Here is a 16,869-nt window from a genome sequence, read left to right as displayed (position 1 = left end):
AAATATAGTAAATGATGTTAATTCAATTGCAACATTTGTAAATTAAAGCTATTTTTTACTTTACCATAAATTAAATTAATTTATAATTTAAATATGTTTATAATTTCATATTTTAAATTTTTAAAATTTTTAATACTAACTTGATTTACTAAGAAGTTAATATATGTCAATTTTCAGTTAGTCCATATTAATAAGAAATAATAAAATTAATTAACACTTATATTATAAATGAAAGTCTATCGTTTAAAAAGTAAAATATTAAATAGTTTTTTTTTTTTTTTTTTTTATGTTTGATCACATGTATATTTTTAAAATAAAACTAACGAAATGTAAATTACACACTTTCTTATTGTAATCATTTTATTTTTTGTGCATTTTTCAAAGTTTTTTACTTAATTTTAAAGATGAAAATTGTTACTTAAGTTATTCATAATACCTAATATAAACTTTTATATTTATAAAAAAATTATTTATTATTTTATATAAACTTTTAAATTTTTTATAAATATACCTATACATATTTTAATATTTTATATTTGTAAAATCGTTTTATTTAATTTTTAAATTACATATATTTATTTTAAGAAAAAATATCTATACATTATACGGACTGTTAAGCTAATAATTTATTAAAATATAAGAATTAAAATTAAAAAATATTTAAAATTTTAAAAAATGATATTAAACTCGAGTTGATTGAGTCAAAATAAACCTAGTTTTACGACTCTAATTGATAGGATCTAGAAGGCAAAAGTTAATTTCATTGGAATCTCCTTAGTTGTGGTAAATCAGACATCATTGTAGCTGGATCATCATTCATCGTGAACAACGCTAATTATTAATTAAGTTCTCAAATCCCCAAAAAAAAAATCTTATCCTTTTAAAATTATGTGACATTAAGGCTAATCAAATATCTTTTTAAATCTTAATTGGACCCACATTTGTGCTATTATGGATTAGATTTTCATCCCAACTTTTTAGTTGATGCAACATGCATGGCTTTATATACCCCAAACCTCAACACCCAACCCCACCACCAATTTTTTGGTATCACCCAACAAATATCAATCCATTCAAGCTTTATAATCTAGATCAGAGGAATGAAAATTACAAAAATATGAATAATGAAACATCTTTTATTTATTTATTTAAAGAAATAAATAAAAAAGAGGTTAATATTTATAAATAAAAATGTAAAGCATTATTTAATTCAAAATTCAATTTTTTTTCCTCTTCCCCTATCTTTTTTCATAGAACTAGAAAGGGGCAAATGTACCTACTCCCTGGATAAATCATTAAGAAAAATATCAATCTCGTCTTTCATGGCTGATTTTAAATAATTGGTGAATTTTTATATCAAAATATAAAAGTATAATAAATGTTTAATTTTTCTAACATCTACTCAAGAATATAAAATAAAAATTTAATATGTAAAAAAATATTAAATCTTATAATATTTTTTAACATCCAATTTCCAGTGTGTATTTTTAGATATATATTAAAAAATTGATAAATATTTTTTTTATATGCTTAAAATCAATCTTAAAAAGGCGAGGTTAATAAATTTATTTTATTATTTATATAAAAAATATTATTTAAAAGTTATTATAAGGAGTACATGTTTCATGAAATTAAGTAGATAAATTAGTTTAAAACAATTAATTGAAACCTTATAGCTTAGTAATTAGAAGCTGAATTTCAAAGTTGAAAGATAATAAACTGATAAATAAAACTAATTAATGATTTCATAAATTTATACGTTAAATTATGTGAAAAATAATATAATAGCATATTTGACTAATTTACATTAACATAAAATTTGATAAGTATATGTATTTTTAAGTAATTATTAATTTTTACCTTCTGATTTATTTTAAATAATTTATTATCTTAAAATATAAGATCATACTTTTCAGACTTTTAAAAAATTATTAAACAAAATCAAGTAAATAATATAAATAAATAAATTTATGTTATAATTTTGATAATTTTATATCATTAATTAATTAATTAAAATGAATGTAATAGTGTAAAATGTGCACAAAGTAAACACCAGAATAATAAAAATTCTAATAAAAAAATGTGAAAAGATGTCAATAAAGTAAAAGAATTAAAATGCATTGTTAAAATGTAATTTACAAGAAAATTAAAAAGAAAGCTATAGATAAATTAATTTCCCGAACTGTATGTTAATGTGAACTAGGGAGTCGGTCCTTAACAAATAGGCCAGAAAAGATAGTTATTCATAATAGGGAAACACTAGTCTTTCAGTCTCTACTCTAAAATGATGACGTCCTCCTGACTGTCACTGACATGGGGAGGATACCTGCAAAAGACACTCCAATACTGAAGTCAGTAATCAGTTCTGAGTAATAAATGTTATTTTATAATGAAAAGTCAACACTTTACTTGTACTTCTTACCTTCCTTTTATAGGTATTGTTTATGGGTCAATGAGTTTGCTGAGTCAACCTTGATTATGACCCTTTACTTAAAGTAGATAATGCTTTGATTATTACCCTTAATTAGGTTAATTACTTTTTAATCCTAATAACAAGGTATTTGGCCAAACTGGGTCGAATAAGTATTCGGTTTCCTTTTTCTATATGTAGGACTGAGCAGTTCCCTATCCAGTACAATAGTTAATGTTTTAAAATGCAAAAATTACAATTAATAAGAAGGGTGATATGATATAGATTATCAATGATCAAAGTACTAGAAAAGATTTAATAATAAAAAAATAGAAAAGATATAAATAAGATCCAAAAACAAGAGTTTCTCTCCATCGAAGTTTTTCAATAGTAACTCCGAACATAATGTCTGAATTTATAGTGTTATTTATAACTTTGAACTGCAGATTAAGAGACAACAAAAAAATAAATAGTATTTTTTATAAAATACAATATAATAAAAAATTAAAATGACCATCACTTATGATATAAAGAGGATTGAAAAAAAAATTTATTTACTAGAATAAGTAAGAGCTATTATTATCATTATTGTTGTTATTATTATTATTGTTATTTTTTTCTCTTTATTTATTTTTTTGTGTTCCTCTCTTATTCTCCTTTTGTTCATATAAAAATCTAATATTTTTTAACCTTAAAAAATGCATCTTTCTTTTTATAAAACTTATAAACTTAACATTGTCTAACCCTAAAGATATTTTTTTTTAAGTGCTAAAAATCAAATATGTTATAACTCTAAAAATCTTCTATTTTTTTCCGAACTCTAAAAATCTTAATTTTTTTTAACCTTAAAAAAGTGTTCTCTTTTTTTTTTCAAACTCAAAAAAACCTAATTCAATAAATTTTTTTTTTTTTTTCAAACCCTAAAAGTTTTAACATTTTCAAACCTAAAAATCTTTTCTTTTCCTTGTAAACATAAAAAATCCTAATTTACTGTTTAACTCTAATTATTTTTTTAAACCTAAAATCTTTTCTTTTACTTGCAAACCTAAAAAATCCTAATTTTAATTTCCTTTTTTTTGCAAACTTAAAAAAATCCTAAAAACCTAATTAAGGCTAACCGTAAAAGTCTTTTAACCCTAAACCTAAAAATCTTTTGCTTTTCCTTGCAAAACTAAAAAATCCTAATTTTCTTTTAATCCTAAAAACCTAACACTTTTCTAATCCTAAAAATATTTTTTAAAAAAAATATATTTCTTTTTTGTTATTTTTTTTAATTTATTGAACGGTCCAATAATTAATAGAATGGTAGATTCACCTTCAATGTTGTTTGGATAGTAAAAATTATTGAGTAATTGTGTGTTAACTTGAATTTTATGTAATAGTGGGTTTATTTTAAAAATAAAAAATTAAAAAAAAATAATTTTTTTGAAAAACAAATGTAAAACTTATCCAAATTTGATTGTAAAAAAAAAAGGAACTAAGTGGCTTTTATTTATCCATTGCACTCGAAAGATAGTAGGAGTGAGAAACTTGACCCGTCAAGTCCAAAATATTTTTAATTATTTTAAAGTTCTAAAAACATTAAGAATATCTTTTTTTTTATTTTCTTTCATCTAATTTTGAATTTAAAAAATCATAAAAATATTTTCAATTTTTTTTCCAAAAATAAAAATCAAACTATTACCTTTTTAATTTAATTAAAAATTAAAAAATCTCAAAATAATTTTTTAAATTCATTTCTCTTATTAAACAAATAATATTTCTTGTACATAGTTTATTCCTTTACTTTAAATTTAAAATAAAAATAAAAATACCCTTTTTCTAAAATTATGTTTCTTTATAACAAAAATATAAAAAGATAATATTTTATAAATTATGTCTTCCTTTAAATTATAAAAACTTAAGAATCAAGCAATAATACTAAATAAATAAATAAAATATGAAATATTTTCTTTAAAACAGAAATAAATATTTTTAAAATTAAAATAATTTTTTTCAATTAATTAAAGGTAACCGTTTTGTTTAACAGATGTCATAAGGTGCTAATACCTTCTTTGTGCATAAACAACTTCCAAATTTAAATATGGTTCCGAAGATTATATTTTTAGAATATTTTTCTAATCTTTTTTTTATAAACTTTAGTAATAACTGTATGACATCAGTTTTTCTTAAACTGATTGCAACCCTTTTCTATATATTTTTTTATGCGGTCATTGTTTTGTCATTATCCTAGTTGTACTATAAAGAAGTATGTTTAACTAATTAACGAATATTGTACTATAAAGAAGTATGCTTAACTAATTAATGAATATCTTTTTTCATTTCATCTTCAATCCATCTATTCTTAGAGATAGGAAATATTTGGTAAGATACTATAGTAATAAATTTCTTCTAAGTACTAAGTTAAGGGATGCTCAAATTCTAAGTTGTCTATTTATAAAAGTAAATAGCAATAACAAGTGTATCCATTGTTTTAAAGATATATGATTATATTGTTTCTATGATATATAAGTCAAAATACCTATAATTCTTTCTTAAATCTTTATTTAAACTAACCATAAAGAAAAAGGTCATGATATGTAGAAAACTAAATGAACTTCTAGTAAAATACTTTTTTGTTTTATGAAAAAATTGACAAACACATAAACATGTACAAAATTCACATAACAAAATTGATTAGGATTAGAATCCCTTTTTATTTATTTCTCTTATGCAAAAAGTTGTCATATCTATTTTATGCTCAAGTTGAAGGTTGAGTTCATTGATTTAGAATGAATTTCAATGTGTTGATTGGAGACTCCCTATGAATTAACCAAAATTCCCTAATGTCTTAGGTAAATAAAATCAAAACATGCATTATAATTATCGTTGAATTACTCAATTTAGACTTAAAAGCTAATTTGTTAATTATTAAATCAAGTTATACAACAATCCTGGTTGGCTAAACTAGAAAAGCATTAAACTCATTGTAATACAATCAAATTGCACGAGAAGTAAAAAATACTATAATTTTATTGTTAATATAAGAAAGACAAACAAAAGTTCATGCTATCTTATTCTAAAAAAAATTAGCCACATATATTTATAGAAAATAGAAAAACAAAATAAATAATATAATAAAGTTCTATCGATAATTTGGAAAGACACAAAGAAATCTTTCATACCACTAGAATAAAAAAAAAGAAGAGAGAAAGACACTTCCTTAGTTTAAAATAAAAAAATTAGAAACTGAAAAAATGAATCTATATTAAAAAATTGCCCCCAAGACATCTATTTAAAGAGTTTGTAATCTTTTTACGCATTGAGACACTGTAATAGGTATTAGAATGCTTATAAGTCTTCAAACAACTTTTTAGGATAATTTCAGTGTTACAACATCTAATATTAGGTGTTGGAATGCATATGCAAGGTTGGTAGCTGTGAATACCGATTTTTTCCTTCTCCATATTGCCTCCAAAATTTTAAAAAAATAATAATAAAATTGTTTTACAAAAAATTTTTTTGAGAAAAAGAGTTTGGTTCCAGAAGTGAAAGTCTTATGCTATGCAGGCTCATACCCAGTATCAAAAACCAGTCTTAAGCATGAATATGAAAATACTTAGAACTTTTGGCATTTTGCAAAAACCCTAAACGTACCAGTATAAAATGAGAAGTAAAAAATCCAGGCGGGGGTTTTTTAAGAAGGGGGAGAAAGAAAGCCAAAAAAATTTTAGCAAGAAAAGATAAAATTTTCAAACATTTTCAGAGGAGAGGCAACAAATCTCTGTTAAGGATTTAAGGATTTTTCGGAGAAGAGCTTTTCGGAGGAAGAGCAAGGAGGCGACAACTAGTTTTCGGAGAAGGAGCAAAAAATTTTAGAAGCGTAAGATTTGAAATAGAAGAAGAAATCAGAGAAGAAGAGAAACGTCATTTCTGCCATTTTGCTATCTCGTGTTGCTGGACCAAGTTTACCTTCTCTTAGCATAAGACTCATCTATCTGTCGCTGCAAAGTTTAATTGTTCTGTGTGTGGATGCGAAAAGCGAAGTGAAGAGAGATATTTAATGTAGTTATACACTTGTTTCTTTACTTTGTTCGTTTATTTACTTAAAAAAAATTTATAACATACGTAAAAAAAAATGAAAAAAGATAAAGCAAGCGTGAGGCTCGATGTCGACATTATTTCACCTCACCTACTCATACAATAGCCCATGCGCCCATGCGCCATGCAATCTTGATATCAAATCACATCAAATGTTTTTATACGTTACTTTTTTTTTTTTTTGGATGAAACATTTGTGCTTTAAATAATAACAACAATTGTTTAGTCTTTCCTACCATCAGGTTTACTTAGAAAACATAAAAAACGGAACCAAATTTATAGAACAGCAATATAACTTCAACTAGTGTTAGTCGGAATAGAACTATTCTCCCAAAAAAATAAAAAAAATAATGAACCGGCAACAGGAAGTTGCAGCTTTTCCCTTTATTCATCTAACACCACCGCAATGCACAATGCCCCAAGTTTCAAAATCACATTTCATTTTGCTCATATTCATTCATCTTATATCAAATGTAATATTTTATTGTTTACCTCATTTGTTGTTTTTTTTTAAGTAATCTTAACTAGAATAATAATAAATAATGATTGTAATTGACTTAATATTAGTATATATATATATATATATGTATTACTTTATTTATTTATTTTACTATTTATCATTTTTGCATTTTAATCTTTTATTTGACATTATTATTATTCATTGTATTGTATAATATTTGGTGATAAATGAATAATGTTCTCAAGTTAATAAGTAAATAATAATACATGTTTGCATTAATTTATAATATTAGCGTGTAACTTCTCTACCGTCGTATGTTATAAATTGATAGTGTTTATGTGTACCTACGTTACTGAAGTTTTAAGCAATATTAATTTATCATATGCTACTAAAATTTAATTATCTTAATAATCAATCAAATATATTCCTTATAATTGCTATTTTACTAATCAATCAATTTAAATAGAATTTTTATTAACACAATAATTTATAATGCTAATATGTAGCGACTCTACCTTTACGCATTATGAATTATTAAAACTTATGTGTATCAACGTTACCTTGGGTTTTATACAACATAAATTTATCCAACTAAGTTTAAATCTTTTATTTAAATATTTTATTTTTTTAACAATTCAAATATATTTACTCCTTCCATCAAATAGGATTAATTTCATGTTTCAAAATTTCTTAAGTCATACTTCTTTTTAGATAAATTGAATAGTTAAACATTTCTTTTTTATACAAATTTTTTTAACATCGATGTATAATTTACATTGCCTTCGATTATTCAATAAATTATAAGAGATTTATGTATAGCTTACGATATCTTAAATTCTCTTTCAACATTAATTATAATCAAAATTCAAATTCAAATACTTGATTTATGAATAAAATATTTTTAATGATTTGCAATATAGTTATGTGATCTTCCTTCACTTTCTGTATTGTTTCTCCTAGGGTACATGTATAACTGCGTTATCTTGTATTCTAAATATTATGATTTTACAAAATAATTTTAATTTTAAAATAAATTTTCTTTTACTAAATATAATTTTAATCAATTAATTTCATACTTTTTAGATAGAACTACGTGACTTTAAGTTCCTATTGCACCCGGGGATACGTAGGAGCGGGAACCAGACCCGTCAAGACAAAAATAATATTCAAAATAATATTTCAATTAATAATATTTCTTCTTCTAAAATAAAAATAATTCATGTTTAGGGATTAAATAAATATTTTTTAAAATTTAAATAAATTTGCACAATTAATTTTAGGTAATCGTTTTAAACGGACGTTGTGGGGTGCTAATACCTTCCCCACACGTAAATAACTCCCGAACTCATTTTTTGTTTCAAAGATCATATTATTTTAAAAAAAATTCCAATGTTTTCTTAAAATAAACTTTGGTGGCGACTCCTTTGACATGTTTGAAAATGTTCTTCGCTGTACTGTTGCGACAGTAGCTCAAACTCTTAAGTGTTTCAATGCCTAAAACTACGTGTTGAAATGCTCATGAGTCAAAAGTTTATTGGAACTTTCTATCTGCTAGTGTTGGAAGGACTTTATGGAGTGTTGGAACAACCAGATGCTTTCAACATTATGTTGTCACTACAAGAAATGCGCCACTTATAGTAGGTTCATTAGTTGCAGTTAGCGATAATGGCCACTAAAACATTTTAAAAATAACATTTAACGTCAATTTTAGTAACCTTCACAAAAAATGCAGGATTTAGCGGTAATTTTACATAACCGCCGTAAACATGCGAGATCTAGTGCCGATTTTACATAACCGCCACAAAAAATACGGGATTTAGCGATAATTTTGCATAATCGCTGCAAAAAATTGCAAGATTTAACATCAGTTTAAGATAATAGAGTATAAGAAATATCACTCTCCCCTGTTATCTATCACCCACTCAAAGCTACCATTCATCTCTAATTTGACCTTATTGAGTTCCACCATTCTTTCTGCCACTGCCACTGCTACCACCATCACCACTGTCAAAGTGTCTTCTCTAACTGTGACAACCTCGATAATCTTTTACTATCTTTTTCACTTCCTCCAAAAATGACTCTTCTCTAACGACTCTACACTATAAATTATATAATATATATATATATTGTGATATTAAAAAATAAATGGAACGTGAACCAAATAGCAAAAGAAAGAACTACGTAGAAAATAAGAACAAAAAAAAGTGTGGAAGCAAAAAGCAAAGCATTGCAACGCCAAAAGTAGAGCACAACTGCGCCCAGTAATTTCAAATTTTAGTGGCAGTTCAAAACTACCACTAAATAACTGCCGCAAAGTTAAAAATTTAGCGGCAATTCAAAACAACCACAAATTTAGCTTTGTGTAGCCAATTTCAACATCGATTTTATAACTACCAGACAAATACTTAAATGCAGTTAAAACCGCCGTTAATCATAAAATTTAACTGCCATAAAAGTGATTTTTTTGTAGTGTGCTTTTATGGATGAGTGTTAGAACATCGATATATAGGTATTAGAATCTCAAATTGCAAATTCTAGCTATTTATCTTTGTAATTTTTTTAATCTTTTTTAACTTAAAATCTTTGTTATCTCATCATTTAATCAATAAAATATTAATAATTTATATAGTCCTTATATAATTTGAGTTATAAACTTGAAACATTAAGCTTAACTTATAGTTTTGAGTTTGAGTTCTAGTAAATACAAATGTATTAAGTACTCAAATGGAGGACTTTGTAGCCCTTAATAGTTTTACTTGGCTTGGACAAAATTGTTTCTAGTAAAAGATACACATGGTCTATACAATTTTTTTTTTCAAACTTAGATAAAGTAGATTTAAATACTCGAAGGTGTTATGCTACCTTTGAAAAGCTGAATTACTTTATGAGTTGAAAACATGCAGTAATTTATTTTCTACTAACACATACGTAGACAAATACACTGAGAGATAGATATTGATACAACACTTTAGACACTTCACATTTTCTTTTGCCCTTGCGACTTTGCAAATCTAAAAGAAAACGTGGCACACTGAAGTGTTCAGTTCATTTATAATGTTTTTTCTTTACATTTAAAACGAAGGGACACTTATTTAAATGCTAATCACAAACTGCCGTTTCCATTGATCAACATGTTCATTGGGACTCAAATTCTTGATGGAGAAACCTCTTAAACCATTTAGCTGAATCTTTTGGATATCTCTTCAATCCATCTGTAAAATTAACGTAAACAATCCCAAATCGAACACTGTAACCATCTGACCATTCGAAATTGTCCAAAAGTGACCATGCAAAGTATCCTCTCACATCAACTCCATTCCTACCAAATTCAAAGCTCACATGTTAAAACCAGTATGAGATTAGTAAACCTCTGCCTTGATTAGATGAATTATATATAGGAAAATGTTTTGAGAGGATCAACATGAAACAACAAAAAGTTTTTTTCTGATTTTAGAGTTTGTGCTTTTAAAAACGTATATAAGAAAATGTAGTTAAAATAAGTAAAATATAAAATGCCACATATATCAATTATTGTCTGATAGAATTGTAATAGAACTGACACATATACTTACAACATAGCCCTACGAACATAAGAAAGATGCTGAATATGGCACTCTATTCTCTCTTGGTCTCTGAGTGATCCTTTTCCATCGTTAAAATCGTCGTAACCTACAAATTATATAATGAACAGACCAATTTACCACATCATAGTAAATGAGGAAAAATTATATAAATTTGAAATACCATTCTCTGTTATGTATATGACCGGATTGTTGAATTTGTTCTTGATGTAGAGCAACACTTGTTCAATTCCTTGTGGATAGATGTATATCCAGTCTGAGGCAGTCTGCGAAGTATCTATGTAAGTCGTGCTTTGATAAATTAATGGATGAAATTTTCTAGTCTCTATAGTTACAAGTGTAGACACCATCGAGAAAAAAACCCATGGTAAGAAATTCAGAAATGGATCTCTAGTGTCAAAATTTCACATCACCGTATCATGTCAAAATTTTGTATTTATCTTTATCTTCATTGACAAAAATATGTGATCAAATCTTATTAAAAATTGTGAGCATAGAGAAAAATCCATTCTCAATAAATCTGTTGATTGTACTGAGTTGTAGAATTTCGTGCACATTAATTTTTTGTTCTTACCTTAGGACCAATGGGAACCCCATCTCGTTCATCTGATACATCATTTATATATGAAAATATAAGCCATTGATTAATATCAACAAGGTTAAAAGAGGTAAAAAGAAAGCACATTATTAGAAGCCAGAATTTCAATTTCATGATGGCTTACATGTGAGCTCAGCACAAAAGTCTGTTTCATAGGATTTCCTTTCATTTGGGCATTCAGCATCAGTTGCATAGGACGTAGAGTAATAATTGATGCCAATAAAATCAAAAGAATTTTTCACCATATCTGATTCCTCTTTAGAAAACTTTGGCAGTCTTTCTCCCACGGAGTCAACCATTTCGATAGGGTAAGAACCCGAGTTTAGTGGTTCCATAGTCCTTGGAAATAAAACAGTGAAATTTATACTTAAAACTAAATAAATAATGATGCTAAGAACATTATATTGCATCCATATTTTCTTTCAACCAAAAAAAGCGAGTTATTTTGGGTTTTATTAGTTACCAATCCATTTTGAAAACATTGGCTCTAGATGTTGCATCAATGTCTGCCAGGGATTGGGACAATGGTATAACCCAATCAATGGCCTGAACTAATCCAATTTGTCCCTTTTGTGTATTCTGGAAGGAATTACCCAAATTAGAATGAGCGATAGTTAAAGAGCATGAAAATTAAAATTGTATCCACTCTAGGATGAGAATAACACTATAAAATAGAAAATGTCCTATTTACCATATTATTAGTAATTTAGCGTGATGTATATTATTAATATAGACAGATAATATCTTTTTATCAATGTTTAATTTCTAAATACAAAGACTATACTAACAAGAATAAGTTTAAGTAAAAGTATTCATTTTTCTACTAATATATGTGTTTGGAATTGGATTGATGTATATTTGGTTTTCACGAAGGTTTGTTATCAGAATAATCGGAAAGATTTTCAATTTTTTTTTTTTATGTGTGTAATAAGTTGATAAAAACATGCACAATTTAACTAATTAGTAGTAATTAACCTGGTACTTTTCCCTATAAACTTTGACAGCAGCAGCATGGGCAAGAAGTTGATGGTGGGAGACAAGGTAGGGCTCAGTAGCAGAATCACCACCTGTACAATTGAATGACAACCATTTTGAACATCTTCCTGGAGCAAATTTCCCATTTGCATAACCTTGTAGAGAGAAAATGGATGGGCCATTTATTGTGATCCAATACTTTACTCTATCCCCAAATGCCTTGAAACACACCTCTGCATAGTCTGCAAAATCCTTCCTGATAATATATCAATGTCAAACGATCATTTGTTTTTGTTTTGAAAAACAGAAATATTATTCGTACAATAACTTTTTATAATTTTTTATATACTTACTTTTTTTGTATCTCTTTGTTACGTTATGCATCTTATTACATGATTTTTTTTTCTTTTTATCTCTTTATTGTGTTGAAAATAATGTATAAAATTAATACGTAAAAATAAGATTACTCTTTATGAAATGGAGGACTAATTGTTTCGATGATTAATGTCGTCGCAGGAATCACTTACACTATTTTGTGACTCAAAAAGCCACCATATGCATCTACTAAGCTCTGGGGATGATCGTAATGAACAAGAGTGACAAAAGGCTTCAAACCTGTTGAAACAACACAAGTATTTTTCTTTTCGGGAGAAACAAAGAGTCCAAACACCATAAAATCATATGAATTTTTATTCATATGTTGATTTGATTTTTAATTGATTAAAGAGAATATAGGTACTTCCCAATTTCAAAACAAGTTTCAGAGTAGTGTACAATACTGAAACAAAATCTTACATTTTAGAAGAAAAAGAAAGTATCTACATTTTAGTAACATTCTTTAAGAAAGTATGGCCAATTAAACCCATGTCAAAAATAAATTCCGTACACATTAATATTTGCCTATTCAAATTAACCACATGATTAAAATTAAGCTAGAAAATTAAGGATATCCTATAAAATAAATTAAAGAAAATTATTTTGTTTTACTTTTCTAGAAGTTTTCTCATCTAATTTCTAAAAAAATTGAAATGTAAAAGTTAATTCTTTACAAATAAGAGAAGTTTTATTTATTTTTCCTGTAAATATTTATCTAGAAATTTATCTAAACTCTCTCTATATATATATATAGTCAGACGAAGAAGAAAAAAAAAAACCAGGATATCAAATTCAAACCTTTGGATATAAGTTCATTGATAAGGTTGTTGTAATATAGGATGGCTTGAGTGTTTATTCCACTAGATAAGTTTCCACCTGATACAAAATTACAAATTATAATTCCTTACAATTTATTTGTGATTGTTGATAATGTTTTTCCCTCACCTGGCAGTAGCCTAGACCATGAGATGGAGAATCTATAAGCGTCAAACCCTATGTCCTTCATTATCTGCACATCCTCCTTAACAAAACAAAACAAAAAGGATTTTCAGTTGTAACATCCAACCGCGTTGCTTAAAATTATAACTCAAACAGAAGAGAGAAGATTAATGTGCGTTTTCTATTTTAAAGAACCACTTATAATGAAATAATTAATTTTTAAAATAAAAATTTACTCATTTTAAATGCTTAAAATTTAATCTTAAAAGCTAAGGTTAATCAAACCCTAAAAAAATATTTACGTCTGGAAGAATGGAACCATATACCTTGAAACGGTGGTATGAATCGACAGCAATTTGCCCGTTGCTCTGATCCTTTATTTTATCTGCTCATTGGGAAGAAAAACAAAATTACATGATCATGATACTTGCACCCAAAATGTTCAAGGGTACATTTATTCTAAAATTTAAGGTAATCTTTGTAATTGATAGAGTTTGATATACTCTCTTACACATGGAACTATCTTAATCATTAATTTTAAATTAATAAATAATAGAGTTAATAATTTAGTTAAAAAAAATGTTAAATCTCTCTTATCTTTAACATGCTAGAGGAATCACATGTAGGAATAAATTGAGTTGAATCTAATTATATGAATTTAGAATACTAATTGCGAATTCTTTCGTGAGTGAAAAGTTAAGATCTTCCTTTATCTAATCACGCTTTTCTAATCATAGATTCTCAATGTGGCAAACCTAGAGAGCAGTGGAATGCGTTTCTGTGACGGCAAAGAGTCGTATTTATTAATCCTAGTACTTCCCATCATGGACCTAGAGGTTAGGCCTACACTTTATTCTACATAGATCAGTATTAAAGTTCAAAACCTATAAATAATTGATCACATTATTAATGAACTTAAGCATCATCAAATGGATCACAATATTAACTTTTGTTTAATAAAATAAAAATCACAATTAATCGTAACCCATAACAAATATTATGAAAAATTCTAAGGAATCACAGACTATTAACTTAAAAGCCTATTAACTTGAAATGGGGACAAAATACCTCTCAAATTTATAAGTATTACAAGTACTTACATTTATTTAATCAAGTTTAAAAATTGTTAAATTTTATAAAAACATAATAATACGTGTGGATATTTTCATTTCCCAGTTCATTTTCCTTCTCTTGTCCCAATATAATCAGAGCTGCTGCAAGCTCTATAATTGTGTAGAGTGTATCCAAATCATTAGCTTTTTCTTTCATCGTTTCTTGCCACTGTTAATATATGTATTGCAAGAAACTTAACAATATATATGCTTCAACATAATCATGCTAGTATTTTTTTTTAACTTTTTAGTAAAATTTAAATACATTTTATTAATAGTAACTGAACTAATTAAATAAGTGCTAAATTCTACATAAATTTTATAAAATGATAAAAATATTTAAAAATTTTACAACCGAAAATTTAACTAGTTTAGTAACTCATTTAAAAATTTGTATTTTATTTATGTAATTTTATAATTTCGAATAAATTTAAATAAATAGTAAAAAGTATCTTAACTAGTTTAGTATTCCATCCACTGATATTTTATTTTAACTATATATACATAAAATAATTAAATAATAAATTTTTATATTTTATAATGATTATGATTTAATAAAATTAAATAATTTTAAAATATAATTTATTTAAAAAACTAATTTTAGTGTGTTAAATTATTTAAAAAACTAAATATCAATAACCAATATAGAGTTTACTTAAATTATATTTTAAATATCAATAACCAATAAATTTAAAATATGAGACCTTTAAAGGTAAATTCTAAATTTTTTTGAAACAATTAAGGTGATTTTATAAATGTAAAAATAGATTATACAAAAAATAATACAATATAACAACGAAAGTTTAAGTAATTACTTTAATCTCCAAAATTTTAAAAAAATTAACAAAGAAAATCTCATCCAATGAATTCGATCTTTTTTACACAAAGTAAGAATCAAACTCTTTTCCACATACATATAATTTTAATTGATTTTTTTACATGTGTTCAACTACACATGTTAAAAACTTTTTTTTTATTATTGAAAGTGAAAAAATATGGTATCTTAAAGACATTTTTTTATAACAATTTAAACTATATAAAATAGTATTTTTAATTCTTTTTAACATGTCCTAAGGTACATATTAAAAAAACTGAATTTTAAAATAATATAAAAATGAAATATTTGTTACGTACTAAGTAATTTATATTCATGAATGAAGACTATATCACCATTTTTTTAAAGGTTATTTTTTAAATTTCTTAATGAGACTCTGTTTAAAATTATTTCTGCTGTTAAATATTTTTCTGTTCTTTTTCTTTTTTTACTTTCAATCTATTGGCATATGTTGAGTTCTGCATTCGATTCTCAAGAGGAGACCAAAAAATTAACCATTGCCATTAAAAATCGTTTTAATTTGGTAAGCAATGCTGGAACCATCGTGTAATTAGTTTTTATTTGCTAAGTTTCAAATTAACAGAGGTTTTCATATTCACAATTTTGCTAATGGTTTCAGCATGTGTATCGTACTGATTAATTAAGATTGAAGTTAACTACAGATTAAATGAAATATTACTGTAAAAAAGCCTATAATAGTTTTTGCCTAGATCTAGGTGTATTGGATGTTATAATATTTGTATATTTCCTCTTTCTTTTGCCTTTTCTCCATATGATCTAGCACTTTACTTTCATTTTTTAGTTTCACTTTAGTTTCATTTTCACACAATCATAAATTATTATATTTTACATTTTATGATAAGTGAAACAATTTTTATTTTAATAATAATAATAATAGATAACCTAATTACAAAGCTAGCCATTGGGCAAAATATTCCCAAGTGGAAGAGATAGATGGCTTACTCGGGTATTTCTGAGTGTAAGCGTCCCAAATACTTGGCCCTCTGCCTCCTTCATTCACTGCACCTTCGTACTATAAATCGATTGTTGTGTATTAGAATAAGCCCAATGCTTTATTCCAAAATCCCAAGATAAAAGTAATTTATGATCTTCCATTTAACAGTTTAAATTTTGAATCAGAATAAGGCTCAATTTTTTATTATATTTATGCATATACATAGCACAACTCAAGTGCAAGAAGCTTGTAATTAATTGAAACCTGATATGCAGAGGATGATGTAGCAAAAATGAAATCCTCTGGAAAGCTGCTTCGTGTAAGAGAGGCTGTGTGATCCTCAGCAAAACCTTCTTCAATAGATGCCACAGAATTCAAAACCAAAATAATGAGCAAAGATGTAAGATAGAGAATGAAAGTGGCTGAAGTTTTAATTTCCATGGCTGGTTTCTTAAAGTCAAACTCCTTCTACTTCCTCATAATCATTCCATTTGATGTAAGAGAGACATAATGTACAAACACTAAGTCATACGGTGAAAAGCAGAGTGA

The 16,869-nt window shown here is 26.0% G+C and overlaps 1 protein-coding gene across 1 annotated transcript; it reads right to left on the bottom strand.

Annotated features, from left to right (window-relative positions):
* Positions 1–10,085: 10,085 nt before the first annotated feature.
* On the bottom strand, positions 10,086–16,701 carry LOC113855610 (beta-glucosidase 13-like). The gene is made up of 13 exons (XM_027487240.1): positions 16,585–16,701; positions 16,329–16,398; positions 13,745–13,803; positions 13,425–13,500; positions 13,278–13,355; positions 12,632–12,719; positions 12,105–12,360; positions 11,593–11,708; positions 11,254–11,468; positions 11,106–11,137; positions 10,695–10,797; positions 10,523–10,619; positions 10,086–10,269 (listed from the first exon to the last, which is right to left on the bottom strand). The coding sequence occupies exons 4-13, from the start codon at positions 13,483–13,485 to the stop codon at positions 10,086–10,088; spliced, it is 1,230 nt and encodes a 409-aa protein (XP_027343041.1). The 5' UTR covers positions 13,486–13,500; positions 13,745–13,803; positions 16,329–16,398; positions 16,585–16,701.
* Positions 16,702–16,869: the final 168 nt, after the last annotated feature.

The sequence above is a fragment of the Abrus precatorius genome, unplaced genomic scaffold (assembly GCF_003935025.1).
Source record: "Abrus precatorius isolate BTA unplaced genomic scaffold, Abrus_2018 Scaffold11, whole genome shotgun sequence".
Lineage (NCBI taxonomy): Eukaryota > Viridiplantae > Streptophyta > Magnoliopsida > Fabales > Fabaceae > Abrus > Abrus precatorius.
This window is presented reverse-complemented; position numbering and strand designations above follow the sequence as displayed.

Coding starts and splice junctions, on each gene's coding strand:
- LOC113855610 (XM_027487240.1), bottom strand. CDS start 13,485: ATGAAGGACATAGGGTTTGACGCTTATAGATTCTCCATCTCATGGTCT. Junction 11,709..12,104: donor TTTATAGGGAAAAGTACCAG/GTTAATTACTAC, acceptor AATTCCTTCCAG/AATACACAAAAGGGACAAAT. Junction 10,798..11,105: donor GGGTTCCCATTGGTCCTAAG/GTAAGAACAAAA, acceptor GATACTTCGCAG/ACTGCCTCAGACTGGATATA.